Below are 19527 nucleotides of genomic sequence, written 5' to 3'. Positions count from 1 at the left end.
ATCAATTATTTGGCTGTCTGCAGCATGTAGATTAGAATAAAGGGCTTTCTCAATGTTTGTGAATTTTGCGGATTGCTGATTAGTAATTAGAGTACTGAATGAAGGAAATTAGGCCAAGATTGAATGGGAATGAGAAGGTCTTAATTCAGTAATACAGATGTTAGAAACAGATTGTCTTGAACAGCTCATTCAGTATAGTGACATTGCACATTTCCATGGTGTTATTTGCTTCCCATGTAAGATTCGAGTCAAATGCCTTGGAGATGGCTTCCTCTTCTATGCCTTGTGATATAACTGTATGGCTATTAATTTAGTGAAATATCCTGTTTGCCAGGTGTGGGAACTAGCTGATTTTATTGTAATACCAGATCATTACTTAATTCATATGCAACCAAGCACAGCACATGGAAAGCATTATAAATCTACTTACAATGTGGCTGGTCTGATGATAACATTGCATTAAATTCCCAGGTGAGGCAATTTAAGCAATTGCTTTGCCATGTGCACGACATGGAAATTAAATTCTCATATACGCTTTAGTAATAAACCAAACTCATTGTTATGTTTTTGCTTGTGGTAGGCCGCAGAACCTCATTCTGCTTGCAGATACAGTGTGTCCCGTGTAGAGTCATATAGAAGGTGGTCAGAGATGACAAGTTTTAATTAATTTAAACTAAGTTAACTCATGTTGTTCCCAGTTTTGCAGTGTGTGCCACAGACACAGTGAGCTCAATTGGGAAATGTCAAAGTCTAAGTCAAGTAGCTAGATTATTTCAGGCCAAATTTCTAGACCAAACTGAAAAAGTGTCTCTGTTTGAATTTGGTTTTAAGAAAACTAGGCAATCAGTACACAAGCATCCTGTTCCTATCAACCAGAATCTCTTTACATGTGCAATTCTTATTTTTATAACTACAGACTCACTTTTGTCGTCCTTTTAGAGCAGTCAGAGAAGCCTGGTCCCTCTAACTGCACAGGAGACACAAATGTGTTGTTAATCTGGTACAGTTTTCTTGTGTCTGTTCTGTAGAGCTTTCTAATGCTATCTAGTTCATCTGAAGTATGAAGTATAAATCACAGAAAGTAAGTTTTACACAACTAAAGTGAGACCTTCTCTTAAACAAGTGTGTGCGCACACATGTGTGTGTTTGAAATATTGTAATGCGAAGCTTTTCACCTTTATGGTATAGGCCAGACATTACAGTAGATTACAGACTGAGCAGACAGGGGACTTCTCCTGCAGCCACACATAAGGACCAGCAGACAGTGGACTTCTCCTGCAGCCACACAGAAAACACTAGCAGACAGTGGTAACTGACAACCAGGACTGAAAATGTTGACAATTTCTTGATTTGCCTGGTTAGCTTATGTGTAGACGTCATTAACTATTTATAAAATGCATTATGAATTGGGTTCCTTCAAGCTGTAGCTGAATGTGTGACATTTCCAGCTCAAATTCTCATGCTTGCATTTGGCTAAAGTACAGATTTTATAGTCTTAATAATAAAGTAAAAATGTTTTAGGTTTATCAGGATACAATAAAGGTTTCAGTTTGTTAATTTAAAATCTTCTAAACTATAGTATTATGTAGGTAATTAGTAATTCAGCATGCGTTTTTAAAATTCCACAAAAGATAACATGATTTATTGATTTTCCTTAAAACAAGCCATTTGTTATTGGAAAGAATTTCATCTTCAAGCAGCACAGGGATGATTTCAAAGAGTGAGTTGTGGTTATGACATACAGTCAGCTTACTTAAAAATTTAAATGCTAACAAATTACAAGAAAATTTTGGGCTTCCAAATATAATTCTTAATAAAGAACAGCCTGAATTTGTTTTATTTTTGGAAAATGAAACTCTAGTGCAGAATAGAATGGCATTGTGCCGTTCTCATGGGGAGTTATTCCTACTTGCAATGAAGTCTTCATTCTTTAAGTCAGTCCTGCCAGGAAACACTTTGTTATGCTCAGCATATCATTTGCTTAATTACAGCCAGAAAAGTCCTTCAAGACCTACCTCTGCTGTCCCAGTGGTGAGGCATGACTTTCCCAGAGACCACCTACAGCTGTGGGTGATCCTCCTCCATGGCTGGGCCACTATTCTCCCCATTGCTGCTGTCAAAGCAACGCCTCCTAACCAGAGCAAGAGTAGATAACCAGGGTTCTACATTTGTAATGTCGTCTTTGTTTGAAGTATGATAAATCTAAATAAGAACATAATGGAATTGCACAATCTCTGCCAATTTGTTGGTATTTTGGTAAAAAGGGGAGAAACAGAAAACAATCTCCATATGATATTTTTGCATCCTGTGGAATGTTTTAGTCCCCCATGGTGATGAAATGAATAATGCAAAAGGCAGCTCTGATACATCAGCCTGTCTTAAAGGTTTTCATTTCCTTTAATGCTGTAAAATGCTTTCGCCTAGCTGGTTTGAGACTGTGATGGTGGGGCCTTCAAGTGGGCAAAGAGGTTTGGCATGATCTAAGTGGGCCGACCTTGTAACTTAGCATTTTAAAATGTTCTGTATGAAGTCAGTAGAAATGGGCAATCCACAGTAGCTTCCACAGGAGAACCAGGTTAAGCATGTGCTCTCTGTGGTGAGAAAATGTCTGGCGGGTTCACAGACAAATAGGTTGGGCCACGCCTGAACTTTGAAGAGATTGTATATTTATGTCCTTACTGAGCACACACCAAGGCCTTCTGTCTCTGATTTGTTCTTCTTCCTGCAATGCAACTATAGTCTTATTTATCTACTCACAAAGACCTATTGCAGCTGCTAAATTTTAAGACAGATGTTTGTGGCAGAAAAGCCCTGTTGAAGAGGGAGACTCTGGGCAGGCAGGGGTGGGCACATCTGTCTCCTTTATCCCTAAGTGTTCTCTAGCTCTGTGTTGTTTGCCTGAGTCTCTCCAGAACTGGTTTACAAAGCTGAGCATCATGACCCTAAGATTCTAGGCACAGTGGAAGGAGAGTTACCTTTAGAATTCCACGATACTGCATTGTTTTCCTCAAACAAGTATCTGGGTGGGGTGTGTGTTTATTTATATTCCAGTAAGTGTTTTAAAACTGGATTCTGCTAGATCCAGCATATCATTTGCTTAATTACATCCAGAAAAGCAATAAACGGAATTATATGCAATAAACCAAATTCTCTGTTATGTGCCACACTTGGGAGAATTGAGAAAATAGTAAAGAAAGAATATTTTCTGTGTCTTGTGCTCCAGAGAAGGCACCCACTTGAGAAAGACTAGCCTTTTTAAATGATCTTAAACTCAGTGGTTGTTCTTGTCTGAGGTTCCTTTAAATAATACGATTTTAAGGTATAATGAGCCGATTGAGACCAAGCAGTTTTACTCATTGACTACTATAAAATTAGAATTGTAATCTTCCAGTTGCCTTTTGCTTATGGATTACAAGTAGTTCTTTGAAACTGTAGCACTTTTTTTCAGACCATAGATAAACAAATAAGAACTTTAAGTCCTAGATCGTTGGAGTCCAGGAAAGACATGACAGCTTCCCACCCTCCCTTTTCTAACTGACCGTTTTTACTTAATTAGTTGAGAAGCAGAGTAAGCAGCGAATGACTTTTGATCATGGTGAAGATGAAGTAGGGACTGATAACCAGACTCAAGTTTCACAACTGATTTTTGGAGCATCCCCCGCAAATGAGTGTATTTAGACAGGCATGAATGTCTTGGAACCATGTCCCTCTGACTGCAGTGTGCTCAGTGTACCATGCAGGTGAGGGGTGGGTGGGCCTCGCACAGCACAGTCTCACTGGAGATAGTGACTCACAGCCTTTAGTTCCGGAAATTGGGAAATTTCTTTGCTTTACCAGTATCTGTCTGTCTGCTCCCTCCCCACTTTCTCTCCCTTCCTTCACCAGCATTGCTTTTCCTTAGGCTATTCCTTAGAGAGGAGTTGGAGACATTTGAATTACTGCTAGCTAGGGAATGGCTTTACAATCCCTTCTCTTCCTGGGTAGTGACATCACAGTGATGAAATGTAGATGTGCTTGTCCAGACAGCCCAGTGTACAGTTGGTGACAGGAATATTATCCTAGAAGTAGAGACTTTCTGAGATTGCTCGGGATTGTGCAGTGCATTTCCTCCTGAGACTCCCATTTACTCCTGTAGTAATTACAATCTGTGAGTTTTAAAACTATACAGCTATATAACTGTATTTCTTCCAGTTTAGTGGTTTTATTCAAACAACATGCCGAAGAATAAATTAATTCTTATCTACTTATGAAAAAATAATAGAACATTAACACAAAGCAGAAATTCCTCTCGTTATTGGTATTTCTTTCTAAAACAAACGTGTAGCTTCCATTAAACTCCTGTGTTGGGGAACTCTGAGCTCGTTGTGCAGCTCTACCGGTAGGCTTCCATTAGAGGGCTCCCCAGGGTCTGCGATGGCCGCCTTGATACCAGGAATGCTTGGCCGTGTTTACTTTCTAATGCTCACCTCGCTCTTTCCCTTTTTGTTTTGTTTTATAGAAAAGGTCACGGATCGCCTACAGTGACGAAGTACGGAATGAGCTCCTAGGGGATGATGGGAATTCCTCAGAGAACCAGGTAGAATGCTAATGAGGAAGGCCCGGTGGGTGGCTGGAGGGTGAAGGAGGTCACGGGCTCACTGGGCTCTCAAGCTGCTCCCTAACAGTGTTAGCAGCAACTCATGTGGAAACGATACTGTTTAATGCAAAGCTGGAGTCTTAATCAACTTCAAAATGTTTCTCGGAGATCTTACATTTAACCCTTTACCTCATGATCACTGTCTGCCATCTTTTAAAAAACCTCTTTTCTTCTCTTTTCTTTATTATTTAGTACTTAAGGAATAACTTGAAACACGCTGTTTGCAGACAAAGCCAAGGTCTTCACCTCAAACACATGTAAGAGGAATAAAAAAGTACATAATGCAGCTTTGATAGGAATGCAGCACAATTAAGTCAACACTCGCAGCCAAACAAATGAAAGTAAGCTTTCAAAATCCAGCCTCACAGCCCTGGCTCCTATTGTGTGACTTCTTAAAAATACATTCACCAGATGCAAATGCCCAGCGCCAGTGTGGGACTGTGTGCATGCCCAGGCAGAGGCCTGCCCTGCTTCTGTGCTGACAGTGGTGACAATAGCAATAGGATAAACCCTGCGTGCACCTTAGGATCTGCATACAGAAAAAACATACACGATACAGTTTCTTCGTAAAAGGTTCTTACAGCTTGTCCACCATTCCTCATTGGATGACGGCGCAGTCATGTCATGAGTCTAATTAGCCCCTGCTACTTTCTTTGAATTAATGCTGCAGACACTGTAAGTTCACATAGGTATGGTATGTGCAACTCTTTAAAAGCGTGTCTCAAGATGCTTGGTGGAGAGCTGACTTTGGAAAGTCTCTCTCAGCCCTGGGGACTGCTGGGTAGCAGGGAGCACCATAGGTAAGACCTTCTTTCAAGGGTTACTTCTCTGCTCCCATGAATGAAGCACTCCCTGGCTAAAACACAGCTGTGACTGAGAGGAAGATGCAGCCCATCCATCCAACATGCTAGAGTTTGCAGCACGCACCTCCCACTTTCAGGGTTTATATTTACTGATACTAAATTATGCAGCACAGAATGTGAGCACTGTAACCTGGGCGGAGGCTGGTGTGACAAAGGCACCCGTCCTCCTACCCGAAAAGTGGGAGAAGAATCACTGAGCAGGCCATTTGTTTGGCTTGCCTCCTCCTCGTTGTGGATGGTATCAGCCTGAGTTCAGATACCACTCAGCTTTGACCTGCAGTGTCAACTTCCCTGACTGAAATGTGAGAACAGCTAACAGGGCTGGTGCAGAACAGAAGTGAGCGGTAATGTTGGGAGGGGGTTTACTCAGAAGAGATTAAAAAATGGGAGAATGAGAGGAAAATATTTCTGCCTTTTTAAAGTGGGGTTTGGATTATGCATGCCTCTTGAAATGAATCACAATTTTCTTCTTTAACTACTGTAAAAAAGAAAAAGCGTTATCTTCTTTGCAAAAGAAAAAATACAAAAAACAAAAAAAGTGTCCATACAGCTTCCCTGTCAGTTCTTTTGGAAGCTGCAGACTTCGCCCGCCTCGTCTGAGCAGCTGCTGGCGGAGAATGGACAGAAGGGAGGGGCTCCTGCCTAACCCAGGCTGCGTGTTATGATGATGCTGTAGTTCTCTAACAGATCCTTTTTACACCTTGTTCACTTTTCTTAAGGGACATTTAATGCACCTAAAATATTAGTCTTACATACATATAAGTATGATTTTTAAGCCTAAAGAAAAATATTCCACAAAAATAGATTTTAGCTCATAATTTTTGAATTTTTCAAGTTATATTTCTGTCACTTTAAAGTGATTATGCAAAGATTTCCCCTAGACTTATCTGAGTGAAACTCACAAGTTCTGAAAGTGCTGGACCTGAAGGTGATAAGGAGCTGCCAAGTCCAGGAAATACGGCACGGCGGATTGCTGTCGTGAGGGTATGGAGATGGTCGGCTACGGCTCCCATGGACTTTTCAGCCTCACATTTGAATGAGCTGTGAACGTTCACAGAGATCATGCCAAGCTTTTCGAATAATTTGTTACCTTGCAGAGCAGAATCTCCGTGCTACGATGAAGTCATTAAGTCCTATGTTGAGGCTCTTTGTCATAATATAGGAATTTAAATGAGCACACCCTTAGCCACGGCTTCAGACGTCACTTGAAAATAACTTTTATTCTCTACCAGTGTTGCCCTGGCTCAGCAGTCAAAGCAGAGTGTCTCTCCAGAAAAGGTCTTAATGGGCTCTTCGTATACATTTGTATAGAGCAGAAGCTAAGAAGTGGGTGTTGTGGTTAGAAGGACTACCCACAATCTATGTAAGAAACTCTTCTACCCAGAAAGAAGTTTGTGTTCATGCTGATTGTTGAAGCACTGGCTTTCAGGCCTTTTTGTCATATATCTAAGATACGCTTTTAATATACACATAAAGTGTGAGTGTAAACAAAATTAGTCATAGTCACTTAAATTAGCATACATCTGTCAACTAAAAATCTAGAGTGATTGAAAGGGGAAAAAGAAAATAACAGCCAGTAGCTGTGACTGCAAGCGTGTAAAGTGCTGGCTTCATTCCTAGTGCCTTGTGCACAGCTCCTTACGGCTCCTTGTGACACTTTGGACAGGCACGGACACAGTAGCAATCAGCTCCTTCTGTGTGGCGTGGGGCCAGTCCTGGTAGCCATCCACAGCCGGCTGTTGATGCATGTAGCTATGGTCTCCTAGCTGATTATCAGTGACAGTGATTTACTTTGGGGTGTATTTATATGTCTGCCATGATTGGGAATGCCACTGTTTGTACAGTTAAGGATTTTTCAAGAGTATCTTTAATGTCCTTAGTACAATATACATTTAATTGCATTCCATATCAACTCCTGCACAATTTCTGACTCATATCTGTTTCATTTGATTAAATATATCTCATCCTGGATTTACCAAAGGGGGGGAGGGGTGGTGTCAAAATCTGCTCTGCACCTGTAAGTGCTGAGGATCTGGTCCCTGTCTTCCCAAGAGTGAGTGTCCCGAGCATTCTTGTCTGTCCTCCAGTGTACAGTGTGATTTCTCCAAGAGTTGAGCTACTGGATGCAGTGCCGCAGCATTTACCCGGAGTAGAAAGCTTAACAGTTCTTAACTTGATTTCCTTTCATGAGAACCATTCTCAAACAAAAAACAGATTATAGAATAAAGCCATAGACTTTCAGAGTAGGGTGTGGCAATGGCAAAACCAAAATGCTCAGAGCTCTTGTTTGAACATTAGTAGACTCTCTGTTGCCATATGCAAAATTATATTGATCCAGTGCCTGAGAAAAATCCTACAAAGAAGATTTTTTTTAACTGTATAAAGGGTGGAATAGTTTCCAACATATGAAGTTTTTGTGGTAAAGCAATATTTAACAGATAATGATTGCTTAATTTTTTAATACAAGGTTCTCTTAAGTTCCGATTTGGGCTTGCTGTGCGTAAAGTGTGTCAAACTTCAGCTACAGACCAGGGGGTGAAGTCGGTCAATTTAATTCCGCAAGATCTGAAGAAGGTCGGTATCATTTCATATAGCCCCGGCAGAGCAGATCATTACCAGGCACAAATCTGCTCGTTCGTGCTGGGGGTTTCTAGCAAAATAAATAGACTGTCATCATAAGTTCAGAAAATTGTGTGTTCGACCCACGATAATGTGTAAAGGGCGTTTAATAGAGTTCAGCATTTATTCGTTATCTGTATGCGGACAGAGACGGCAGTGGCGTTATCAGCTTAAAAAAAAAATTCGGGAGTTCTGGAAGTCATGTGATGTGCCTCACACACCCGCACAGAAGTGCGCGCATGCGCACACATCCACCCTTGCATGCGCCACAGTGCAGTTTTGATTTTAGTCACAGCAGAAGGCTTAACCACAAGAGATTCCACTGGTTCAAACCAGCGTAAACTAGATTTTTTTTTTCAGCCCACAAAGGAACAGATTACCTCTTGTATCAAATTCTGCATTCCGGGTGGGGTTGTGGGGAGAAATCTTTGTTTCAAAAAAAGAGATGTGGATTACCATAAGCCAACATGATGGTTTTGCACACTTTCATGGCATGTATGATGGAGCCAGTAACTCGAAGAGTGTCCAAATCACTACCTCTAGTGGAGTCTAAGCCTTGTTAATTTTCAAAAAGCGACCATCTTTGTTTATTTCAATGCATAACTCTCAGCCTAACCAAAAAAAAAAAAAAAAAAAAAAAAAAAGAAAAGGAAAGGGGAGAAAGATGAAGATTAGTAACGTCCCTTAGCTTAGCTACAAATCCGGTGTGGAGTTTGAATGCAGCCATGCAGCACAAACAAGATTTTTTTTTTTGTTCGAAACCCATTGAAAACGCAAATGGGCAGCATTTTTAAACACCCTTGCTTATGGCAGGGTGGCATGCCCCAATGGACTCCATTGCTGGAGAGGGGTTTTAAACTTTGGCCCTTTAAGTATCATAGCCAACTGAAGAATAGTGCCCCAGAAGGAAAGAGCTGTGCAGCCAGTTCCCACATCGCCTGCCTCTGAGGTTTAGTGTTTGTGGGTTTTCTGTTGTGATGTTCAGATGGCAAAGGGAAAACTGCGATGTGTGATAGGCCAGGTATCCTAGTTTAGGTTTTCACTTCATCTGGAGAACAGATCTGTTGCTTTTCCATGTGGAAAAATGAGACGCTACCCAGGATGGCTGTGGGGAAAGGAATGAGTGTATTTAAAAACAATAACTTTTGTCTGCTGTGAACTAGGACTTTTAAAGTTTGACATTTAAAATTTTGCTAAATGTAGATTGAGATGCCATACAATTAATTCTAAACCCTTTCTATAAAGGGTTTTTGACAATTTGAATCTCCTCCTTGTAGATTTTAAGTACTTTCCAGGAAAAAATGAAATAACAGAATGAGCTTAAATGCATCCCTGCCCGCCTTGAATTTGACACTAAGTCAGCATTAAGTGTTGAGAATTCATGGCTGTGGTAAACTAAACATCATACTTTTAGAGAGAATTACACTGAACCATTCTTAGCACATTGGCTTGCGTGTGTCATGTGTGGTAACCGATGTTACAGATGCTTGGATGTTCAAAGATGACCAGTTGTAGTCCTGAATGGTTGCAGATGCAAGGCTCAGACCTAGAATGTGACTCAGTCTGTTGTGGCCCGGGCTCCTATTGTGTTCATTGTAGAAACAGTGGTAGTAATTTTACCAGTGCAGTGATGTTTGTGTTTTAGAATGATGTCAAACATACCCAGAATGGGGCAGATGTATGATTTCATAGATTCTTGGTTTCTAGGAGCTTTCTACATCTGTTACTGTTGGGAACATGAGCAAAAGTAGGGGATTAAAATGCCGCAGTAGGAGAACTGACTAACAAATAAAGGAGTGGCTTTTGATTGACTTTAGTGAAAACGAACCACAGTACAAACACAGGAAACGGGTTCCTTGTTTTGATATGTCCCAGTGTGGAAGATTAAGATTACTAGAAAATAAACAAAAAGTCAAATAAAAACACACCCAGTAAGTGCTCTACTATTTAAGAAAAAACGCAAATCTTGACATTAACTCCTCTGATAGCTACTTTTTACTTGCTTTTGTTGATTCTCAGCTGAAATAGTGTAAACCCAATGCAGCCTATCGTTACAATGGGTGCAAGGATGGCATTAAACCAGAAAGTAATAGTAGGTTATCTTTGTTGTTGTTTTAAATACTTAACGGAGTCAAAGCATGAACTACTGGTCATTTTCATTTGTTGGTAAAATCTGAAGTCAGTTGTCAAGTCTCCAAATAGAGAGACATCCTGAAATCTTGTATGTACACAGCCTCTCTAATGGTGCATTCTTAGAAGAGAGACGCGGTAAACTTGTTTTCTTTTTTATAATATAGACTTCTATGAAGTCGCTCCCCCTTTATTTCATGATGGTTCTTAGATGTACTTTAAAAGAGAAATTCACACTAGTCTCTTTGTTTAATGTGACAGTGTGAGAAAGTGATCTTTATTTGTTCAAACCCTCTGCATGTAGTCTGTGCTTAGGCTCCTTTAATGTGTGTGTCTGTGATTTCTAAATGCTAAACATGTAAACAGATGAATTGTCAATGTTAATTCTGTATCCTGTCACACAGCTGATCCTTCTTTCTGCCGTGTCTTCCCTTTTTATCTTTTTTTGGTGCATTCATGTTGCAGTTGATAAAATTACGTGAAGAGGTAAGTATTTTCCAGTTCCTTTTTTTTCTCCTTAGTTCTGCTTTTTCTTATAAAATTTATTTTTTAAATCCGAAGTGTATCTTGTATTCATTTTTCCAGGGAAGTGTTCACTTGACAAAACTATTGACCTGACGACCTGAGAAATCTTCTCTGCCCATCTCCTCAGAGCAGCTGTGCTCCGTGCTTGTTGCAAGCCCCTCACTCGTCTTTGCTGACATTGAGAGAAAGTTAATATTTTAAAGTCAAAAAACAAAAAGGGAGGGATAATAGAGGTGCATCTTAAATGTAGAGTGTCATTGTTTGTGGGTGTTTCAGATTTGTTTATTTGTGTTAGTTTCTCAGTGAAGTTATTATGACTTTATTTTCTTTTCTGATCCTGGTTTACTTTACTGAGACACCACCCACCCATGGACTCAGGGTCCCACATAAGGCACCGTGGGAACTTGTGCACTGTAAGTGCCCTTGCCCTTGTCCAGGACACCTGGGGCAGCAATCTTGCTCCACTGTTAAGCACTTTCCTTTCTGTAGGAAACAGTCCCCAGAGGAGTTCTCCTTTTCCTGCCTGCTGCTCCAGCCTCTTCAGGGGCCTCATAAGTCTCTGCAGCAGTGCCTGTCACCGTGGCCAAATGATTCAGGGCATTACTGTTGTCTTCCACTAAGGCCAATCCACCAAGGCTTCGATTCAACTTTTTGGAGACAATCACTTTTTATTTAGTAATGCTGAGTTTTGTTTTCCCGCAAGGACATAGAATAGTCCTCTTGCTCCCAGCAGTCATAGTAGTTTGGTCGAGCACATTGAGTGCAGCTTTTCCTGAGTGGTTCTGATGGGGAGCTGCTCTTCTGTGGGTGCTGGAGATGTTTCCTAAGCTTGTGAGCAGTGGTTGATTGAAATGCGTGAGTGAGCTCCTAGCTTAGCCAAAGTGACAATGGCATGGGAGCTGAAGGGAGAAAGTATACCAATAGCCTCTTATACTTTGGGTTTGCTTTTTCCTTTCCAACATGGAAGTATGTGTATATATGTATATACTAAATCAGTATAATTAGTTCCACTATTGATTACTCTCTGAATGCGTGATGACATAGACATGATTTCCCTGGGACGTGGGTGGTTTCGTGTGTTTAGAGATCTTTACCCTTTGCTGAGGGATCTGAATGTTCAAAGGTTGATGAAAACAATGATTTGAATTCACGTATACACACACACACACACACACACACACACACCAATGCCAAGAAACTCCACAAAGCTCTTGTCCCTGAATCGACAGTGATCTGATGGCTAAAATTCCTGTGCTTTACAATAACAAGTATAATTTTGGCCAGATTTTTGTTACGCTGTAGTGCAGGATCAGAGGAATTCTTAATTTTGAAAGCTGAAAATTATGTCTCCATCTCTTTTGTAATATATTATTGCTTGATAATTTCTCTTGTTTTTCTCTGTCAACAGTTGTGTATGTGTTAGTACCATGGTTGATGTTTCTGAAGGTGTTCTGTGATAGAACTATTGTCAGTAGAGTGAGATCATCCAGGCGATGGAATGACAATCTGAGGAACAGTGTTGTCTGTGTCTTTGATTTGGGTGCAGCACAAACACTTATGGATTAGGTGATGCTGAGCTTAAATGGAGATTGCTCAGAGGGGCTCTTCTCCCAGTCAGGATTTGCTTGTGCTCCTGCAGTGAATGTTAGCCCAATTTTTCACTTGCACCTTTTCTAAGAAGACAAGCACCTGTCTGTTCCAAACCACAGTGTTTTGTTGTGTTTGGGAGCACAAAGTTCCCATCCTTCTTCGTGATGCTCTTTTCAGGGTATGCTGAGTCTTTTCAGGGTATGCTGGGAGGCAGGGTCTTAGCGGAGAGGGAGCTGATCTGGCGTTGGCTGTGTACACCGAACTGCTGGAATGCTGCGTCCCCAGTATTTCCCCTTTCACAGCGCCTCACACAAACTGAGCTCCTTCTGAAGGCTCCTGCACAGCTTCCCTCACCTGCTCTGGGAAGGGCCAAGAGGAGGGTGAGAGCAGGAGTTTGGGATAGAGAGTGGGGGCACACGACAGCCTCTGTGCCACTGTACTGTGTCTCCTCATTTACACCACTGGGGCATTGCACAGCTGAGGGGATGATGTAAATGGTGCAGCTGTTAAAAGAATTTGATTTTAGTTTGACTTTAGTGAAGAAGTTACAAGAAATGAAGGGAAACCCTGCTGGGAAGCTGCCCATGAACCGATCATCCTCTCTGGGGGCGGGGGGAAAAACTCTCCAAAAGAATACATCGCTTCCATTACTTCAGTGCATGTGCAGTGTTTAGTGTTCATTTGGACGTTCTGCTTTCCATGTAGCTCTGGAGCCTCCCGAATTGTCCCACGTTTAAACACTTTATTCCACACATGTTTAGCTTTTGTTCATTCATCATATATAAGCATTGAGGAAGAGCCAACTCCAGTATGGTCTATGTTTTTTTTTTTTATCTCTATTAAGCTAAATGTCTTCTTTGCATTTTGGATTTAGTACAATATGAAAATAAGCCCCAAATTGTCTTCCTCTGGACTAAAATTCAAAGTTACTCTTGCTTCTCAGATCAGATTGATTTTTTTTTTTTTTTTTTTTTTTTTTTTTTTAGAGGATCACCAGTTTGAAGTCCTTTGTTTGGGTAGAAAACAGTATGCAGTAGGGAAAAGCAGTTTTTGCTGCCAGAACCTGTGTATAAGGAGAATCAGAATTAAAGACACATTTTTGGCACGTTTAGTAATAGAAAGTTTTATTTAGAAATAGTCGTGCCAAGCACAGAGAGCCCCTGTGCTCTTCCTCTTCTCGGTTGCAGCCTTCAACAGTTTTGCTTTTTGTGATATAAGGAGCTCTTTTCTCCCTTCCTCCATTTTATTTATTTCGTTTATTTTCCAAAAGGAGGGGCAGCATTTCTCTTAATTTCTGCACTGTGTATCAGACAACTCTATTAATTATTATAGACTGCTCTTGCCGCTTCCTGACCTTCACATCAGGTCCTGTCTGTCTGTTCTAAAAGCATTGTTTTAATGATTCTTTCCCCCAACCCTTCCCCCCAAAAAAATTTCAAGGAAAGCTTTGATGTGGCTTTAGCTGCCTCTAACGTCTGGCCGCATCTCAGATGTGTCACCTATGCCGGGAGGGAATAAGGAAATCACGTTTTGAATGGTAATGATAACATACTAATCACTTCCTTTCTTTGAAGATGGAAGCGAGAGATTCTGTCAGCATCCCTGGCTGCTAGAGCTTGCAGGCACTGGTCTAGGTGTATTAGCTTAAGTGTGCATGTCAATAAAGCTTGCATCTCCAAGATCCATGGGGGCTCATTAGAGCAAGGTAGATCATTTCACTCGACAGCCACTCAGATAATGCATGTGGCACCTCCTTTTTTATTATTATCAGAAAGCATTGCTTCAATTTTAAGTGACATCTGTCAGCAACACAAAGTTGTATAGTATGGTTGCATGTTTTTCTTTTTCTTTGACCAGACACCAAAATTGATTATAGGGCAAGAGAAACTAATTTATACAAATACATATATACATACATACATGTATATGTGTGTGTACATATATATATATAAAAACTGCCTACAACCAAATATGCAGGCACGCATAATCATACATTTCTAGGTATCTAAACATATGTACATGTATACTACATGCATATACCAATTCATTCATAGACATGTCTAGCCTGTGAATCTGTTTTGGTACCATGAACATATCTACTGTGGGATCAAAAACATAAGGTCTCAATGTAGAAAGGAAAGTTTAGAATATTGGAGTTCTCTAATTTGCTCATAAGATGTAATATGAAAAAGTTGTGTATAATTTTATTCCATAGAGTAGATTGTGGTTTTAGTGCACCGTCCAAAGCACTACGTGCTAGCAGTCGACTTTAACTTAGTGTCTTGTGTTTGGGGATAACACACAGATCCCGTGTGTTCCCTTTGAGCTGGAGGTGCTGGTTAGCATTCTGTCCCAGTAGCTTCCTTGTTCTGTGTGCCATCTTCTACATTTCCATTCTCTTAAAAATAAAAAAGTTCTTGTTTAAAAAATTATGATTTGCAGAAATCAAAGGATCAGTGAGCGCTAGAAGTGACTGCATTTTATAAAACTAAACACAAATAGGAATCAGCACTGTGTCTCATCTGTGTTAAAACAGGAAAGATCCAGTTGGCCCTGCTCTTCACGCGCTTCTCAGTGGTGTGGAGGAAGATTTGCTGTGTCCACTCACAACAGGCGCTCCTTTAAAAACAAAAACAAATAAGTGGATGGTCCATGCATGTTGGTTAGAAATCTCTCCATTGTTGTCGATCCTCTGAAGTGTCTGCTAAAATTTAACTATAATGGATTGTGGACACCCCCCCACCCCATGTTAGGACATACAAAGGCATTATTTTTTAAAAAGGCAAAAAAGAACCTTGTAGCCATCCGTCTGACTCCCCCTTTCTTTCAGAGGGCACATCTGCTGGATAACACGGAGAGGCTGGAAAGGTCATCGCGGAGACTAGAGGCTGGATACCAGATAGCAGTGGAGACCGGTAAGAATTCTGAAAGTGAGCAAATTGTCTTGCTTATGCACAGCGGTCTTCACAACACATGACATTTCAGCGAGACTTCAAAGGAGCAGCAGAGACAGCAGCCCGAGATGTGGTTTACATATTGGGGAGACAATTGGGAGCTTATTTGCGCTTATCTTTTTTCAAGTTAAAAGGCATGACATCTACCGAAAACCTTCCTGAGGTTTGAAAGTCTACATCTGAAAGCAGACGGGATACTTTGTCTAAATTCTACATTTGTCTTAATGTGCAGTTACACGTTGTCAGTTTACCCACCCGCAATGATGGCGCGCGCACTGCGAAGCCTTGCCTGTTTGCAACTTGGGTTTTAGTCACACATGTAAAAATTAACGTTTTAATCAGTCTAAATGATAGGAACTAGGAACAAAGACTAATGATACCTGCTTGCTTGTTTTACTCTGTGTGGGAAGTGGCTTTCTTCAATGACTCTGTTTTATAAAAGCCACAAACAGGACCTCTAACAAGGTGTGAAAAATATCTAAAGAACAACAAAGCTAATATTCACAATGATCTTATTACCATTGATTTATACTGTTCAAATTTTGGTTTGACTTGGCAGTAGTCATATTTCAAAGAAAACCGTCCTAATTTTTCTAAGGCTATTTTCAAAATAGGTCTTTTCTGTGCGAATATTTCATGTAGTGAGTGTTTTTTAAACAGCAAGCATTATCAATACCTTGGTACTTACTAGTTTCTTAATATTTTAGCCACACTTTTTGTTTTCTAATCTATAAATTATAAATAATGTATTTTTTACAGTTTGAACTGTTCTTGCACAACCTATAAACAACAAAAATGTGTGATTAACAGAATTTTCCTGAAAAAATTAATTTAGTGTTACCAAAATACCAATTTTTTGAAGAGTAGGTATAAAGAAAGTGTTCTAAGTATCTCTTTTATGAATAGCCAGTGTGCTTACCCTGGCTTTGTGGTGGCTATCCTCGATTGGTTTATGTGCTGCATTCTAAAGAAGCAAATAAGGAGACTGTACGTTTATTAATGATGAGGAAGCAGAAGAAAACCATTCAACTCCCAACTTTTAACAATGTGGGTTACTGCTTTCCTCGGGTTACTGTCAGGTGACTCTCTGCCCTGATGGCTCCCTTGGTTTGAGGTTCACCCTCAGAGCAGACTCTTGGGAGGAATATGAAGAGTGGAAGGGGCCACGTTCCAATCTTACTCCTGTTTCTATGACTCTGAATGAATTATCTCATTTCCCCAAACCTGTTCATTCTTCAATAAAAGTAAATTGCACATCTGAAAATTTTTCACTTAGTAACATGTATTACTTTAGAGTATTTGTTGTGCTATTAAATACATATATAAATGCATAGATTAAGTGTGGCCATTTGGTGATACAGAATTATGGAAAACATTTTTGTTTGTGAAAATTTGTATATGTTAGAGGAATAGAAGAGGGTGTGCCATTCTTGGAAACTGTGGCACTGTCTCTATTGGACTTTACATTCATTAGAGAAGGGTCTTCCTTGCCAAGCATTCATTGATGAGCTCTGTGGATTTCTCTTGGGCTTAAGCATGCAGATTGTCTTGCAGTATCAATGATCTCAGGGTCTTGGATGACTGGGCCCTCTGTGGATTTTTCAGCCTCTCACATTACTGTCCATGTGGCTCTTTCCCAAAACTTAAAGGTCATCAAAGAGGGTGGCCCATAGAAGGCCATGCATTGATTATGATTGTAAGACAGTATGGGAGTTGATAGTTACTTCTTTTGATGTACAAGAAGTATAGTGTTGAGAATACAATAGTAGGCTATAAAATTACATGTGTATAGCTCACATAAAGCTTGGAAACTTGGGGAATTCTATAGGATTAAGTCTGGGGGGAGAAATATAAATAAAAATTGGGACAGATGCACCCCAGCCTGTGCTTGGACAAGCATCAACTCCCTAGTTTGTTTACTTGAATAAGTTTGAAAGTGCAGTGGGAAGGAGAAGTAACTTCCAGTCTTTACAGTGCACTGCGATAGGTACTACTTGCATGTTTCCTGAGTCCCTGCCAGCCTCACTGTGGTAATGCCAATAGCTCTGTGCCTTGACCGTATGTAAGTTCTTAGTAGTCATCATTTCACTTAGGCAATAGTGAGCAGCACTTCTATAGGCAATAGAAGAGCAGCACTTGAGAAGGAATAGAACAGTTTATTTTTTTTAATAAAAAAGGTCTCATATAGCTTAGACTGGCCTAAAACTCACTGTACAGCTAAAAATAGCCTTGAACTTACAGGCCTTCCTGCCTCCACTTCTCAAGAGTTGGGGTTCTAGGTGCATCTCACCAAACCTGGTTTATACGGTACTTGAGATTGAAACCAAAGCATTGTGCATACTACACAAACAGTCTTACCAACTCAAGCTGTCACGAATGGCAGGCAGATACTCCACCACTGAGCTAGTTCCCTCCCTAAAACTTAACACTCGGTTCCAAAGTGATGAGATGCAAGAAGACATGGACAAGGCGCTTCCAGAGGATCTGGATTCCTTTCCTAGCACCCGCGTGGTAGCCTACAGCCATCTGCAGCTCTGGTTCCAGGAAATTCAGTGCCCTCTCCTGGCTTTCAGAGACACCAGCATGCATTCAGTGCACAGACATACATGCAGGGAAAACGTCAAACTGTTTGACTGTTAAAGTCGCACCTAGGAGGGCGTGCTTTCCAAGAACTGCTGCAGCCTGGAGCTGGCGCCATACTCAGAGGGTTTAAAAAAAAAATGAGATCATAAGTAGAATATAATGGCTTGCCATAATCATATTTTATTTAAGAAGCTAAATTTAAGAATGACATTTTGTCTAAAATTATAGTTCTGCATTATGAAGTTGAGCAAATAAGGACAGTGTAATGATGTAGTCTAGGAGGTAGAAGTTTTGATGTATTTCTTTACTTGAAAAATGCTAAATGTGGCAACCCTCTTTGGGGCGTTCTGAAATATTTTTCATTGTTTTTATTTTATGTGTTTGACGTTTCCCTGCATATTTTCCTATTACATAAGATGTTAAGAGATAAAATAAGATCCTCTTTATTTAAGTGCATAGAAACAAGAGAACGCTATAAAATTTATCATTAATAGATGGCTATCAGTTAAAAAAATCGTTAACTTTCAAGATAATTGGCAAAAGTTTTAAAAGAAATTTGTAACTTTTCTGTTCATGAACTTGATAGGATCCTCAAGAGAATAACACCTAGGATGGAATGGGCTAGATTAGGGTGTGTGTTACCTTAATCACTGGTGGCTTCCTAACAAATTACAAAATTCATCTTTGGAAATTCTTTTATCACTGTTGACATTTTAAAGTTATCTCCTGAAATGGGCAGATATTGTGTCTTCTAAGCAGTCCCCAAGCAGAGAGTGTGTATCCATAGTATGTGATTATTTTAAGGATTGTTTACACCCCATAAGCATTGACTTTAATACCCATCATTCTGCTTCCCTGGATAAAGTGGTTGCCTTGAAAAGGACCTAAATTCAAAACCTTCAATCTGTGTTTGAAAATAAAACAAAAACGGGCAAGGTGGCACATACTTTTAATCCGAGTATTGGAGTGATGGAGAGAGGTGGATCCATGGGGCTTGCTGGTCTGGCATCAAGGAAGACAATTAGCAGACATGTTCATAAACTTCTCTGGAAGTTGTCCTCATGGACTAGATAAGGTTCTGGTTGCACGAAGCATTGGGTTGATCCAGTTTGGTGTGACTTCTGAGTTCTCAGCCAGAACCTTTTAGGTGAAAAATGGCTTTCCCTGTCTCCAGTTACTAACAGGTGTGATTTCCAGCTGTGGTGATGTCCATTTCTTCGTGCTCAGTACTTCAATGCTGGGTCATCTGCCCTTTCCTCTGGAGTTGTAATTCTCCTCCCCCCTGACCACAGTCAGCACGAAGCTGTCAGAAGCCGTGGGATCAGTGACAGAGATACAGGCCTATGTAAACAGGTCCTTTAAGGACCGGTGACTGTTCCATCCTGATTTCTGCATGGGCACAGGCCACCTTCAGAGCATCCTGAAGCTGTAAGTTTTGGGTGTTCAATGGCTTATTTCTGAGATTATAATGAAATCTATTTGCTGACTTTGCTTTCATCCCCCCTTGGATTCCCAGATCCCGTGTGTTGACACTCTCTGTAGTGGCCGAGACTGCCTACTGGTGTATTGGCCTCTCCTTCGCTCTCGTCTTGTCACTTGATGGCAGCTGAGAAGGGGTAGCTACTGG

At 40.5% G+C, this 19527-nt stretch overlaps 1 protein-coding gene across 10 annotated transcripts in view; it reads left to right on the top strand.

The window, feature by feature from the left end:
- Positions 1-19527, top strand: part of Vti1a (vesicle transport through interaction with t-SNAREs 1A) — a 313453-nt gene that overhangs the window by 65979 nt on the left and 227947 nt on the right. For 5 of the 10 annotated variants that reach the window (XM_048423302.3, XM_048423308.3, XM_085694105.2 and 2 more), the window contains exons 4-6: positions 4499-4576; positions 10714-10734; positions 15194-15278. In XM_048423302.3, coding sequence (XP_048279259.1) covers positions 4499-4576; positions 10714-10734; positions 15194-15278 — 184 coding nt within the window. The remainder of the gene's footprint in view (positions 1-4498; positions 4577-10713; positions 10735-15193; positions 15279-19527) is intronic. The other 5 variants (XM_048423304.3, XM_048423309.3, XM_085694106.2 and 2 more) reach the window with 1 other exon arrangement.

This window comes from Myodes glareolus, chromosome 7, assembly GCF_982192425.1.
Source record: "Myodes glareolus chromosome 7, mMyoGla1.1, whole genome shotgun sequence".
Classification (NCBI taxonomy): Eukaryota; Metazoa; Chordata; class Mammalia; order Rodentia; family Cricetidae; genus Myodes; species Myodes glareolus.
This window is presented reverse-complemented; position numbering and strand designations above follow the sequence as displayed.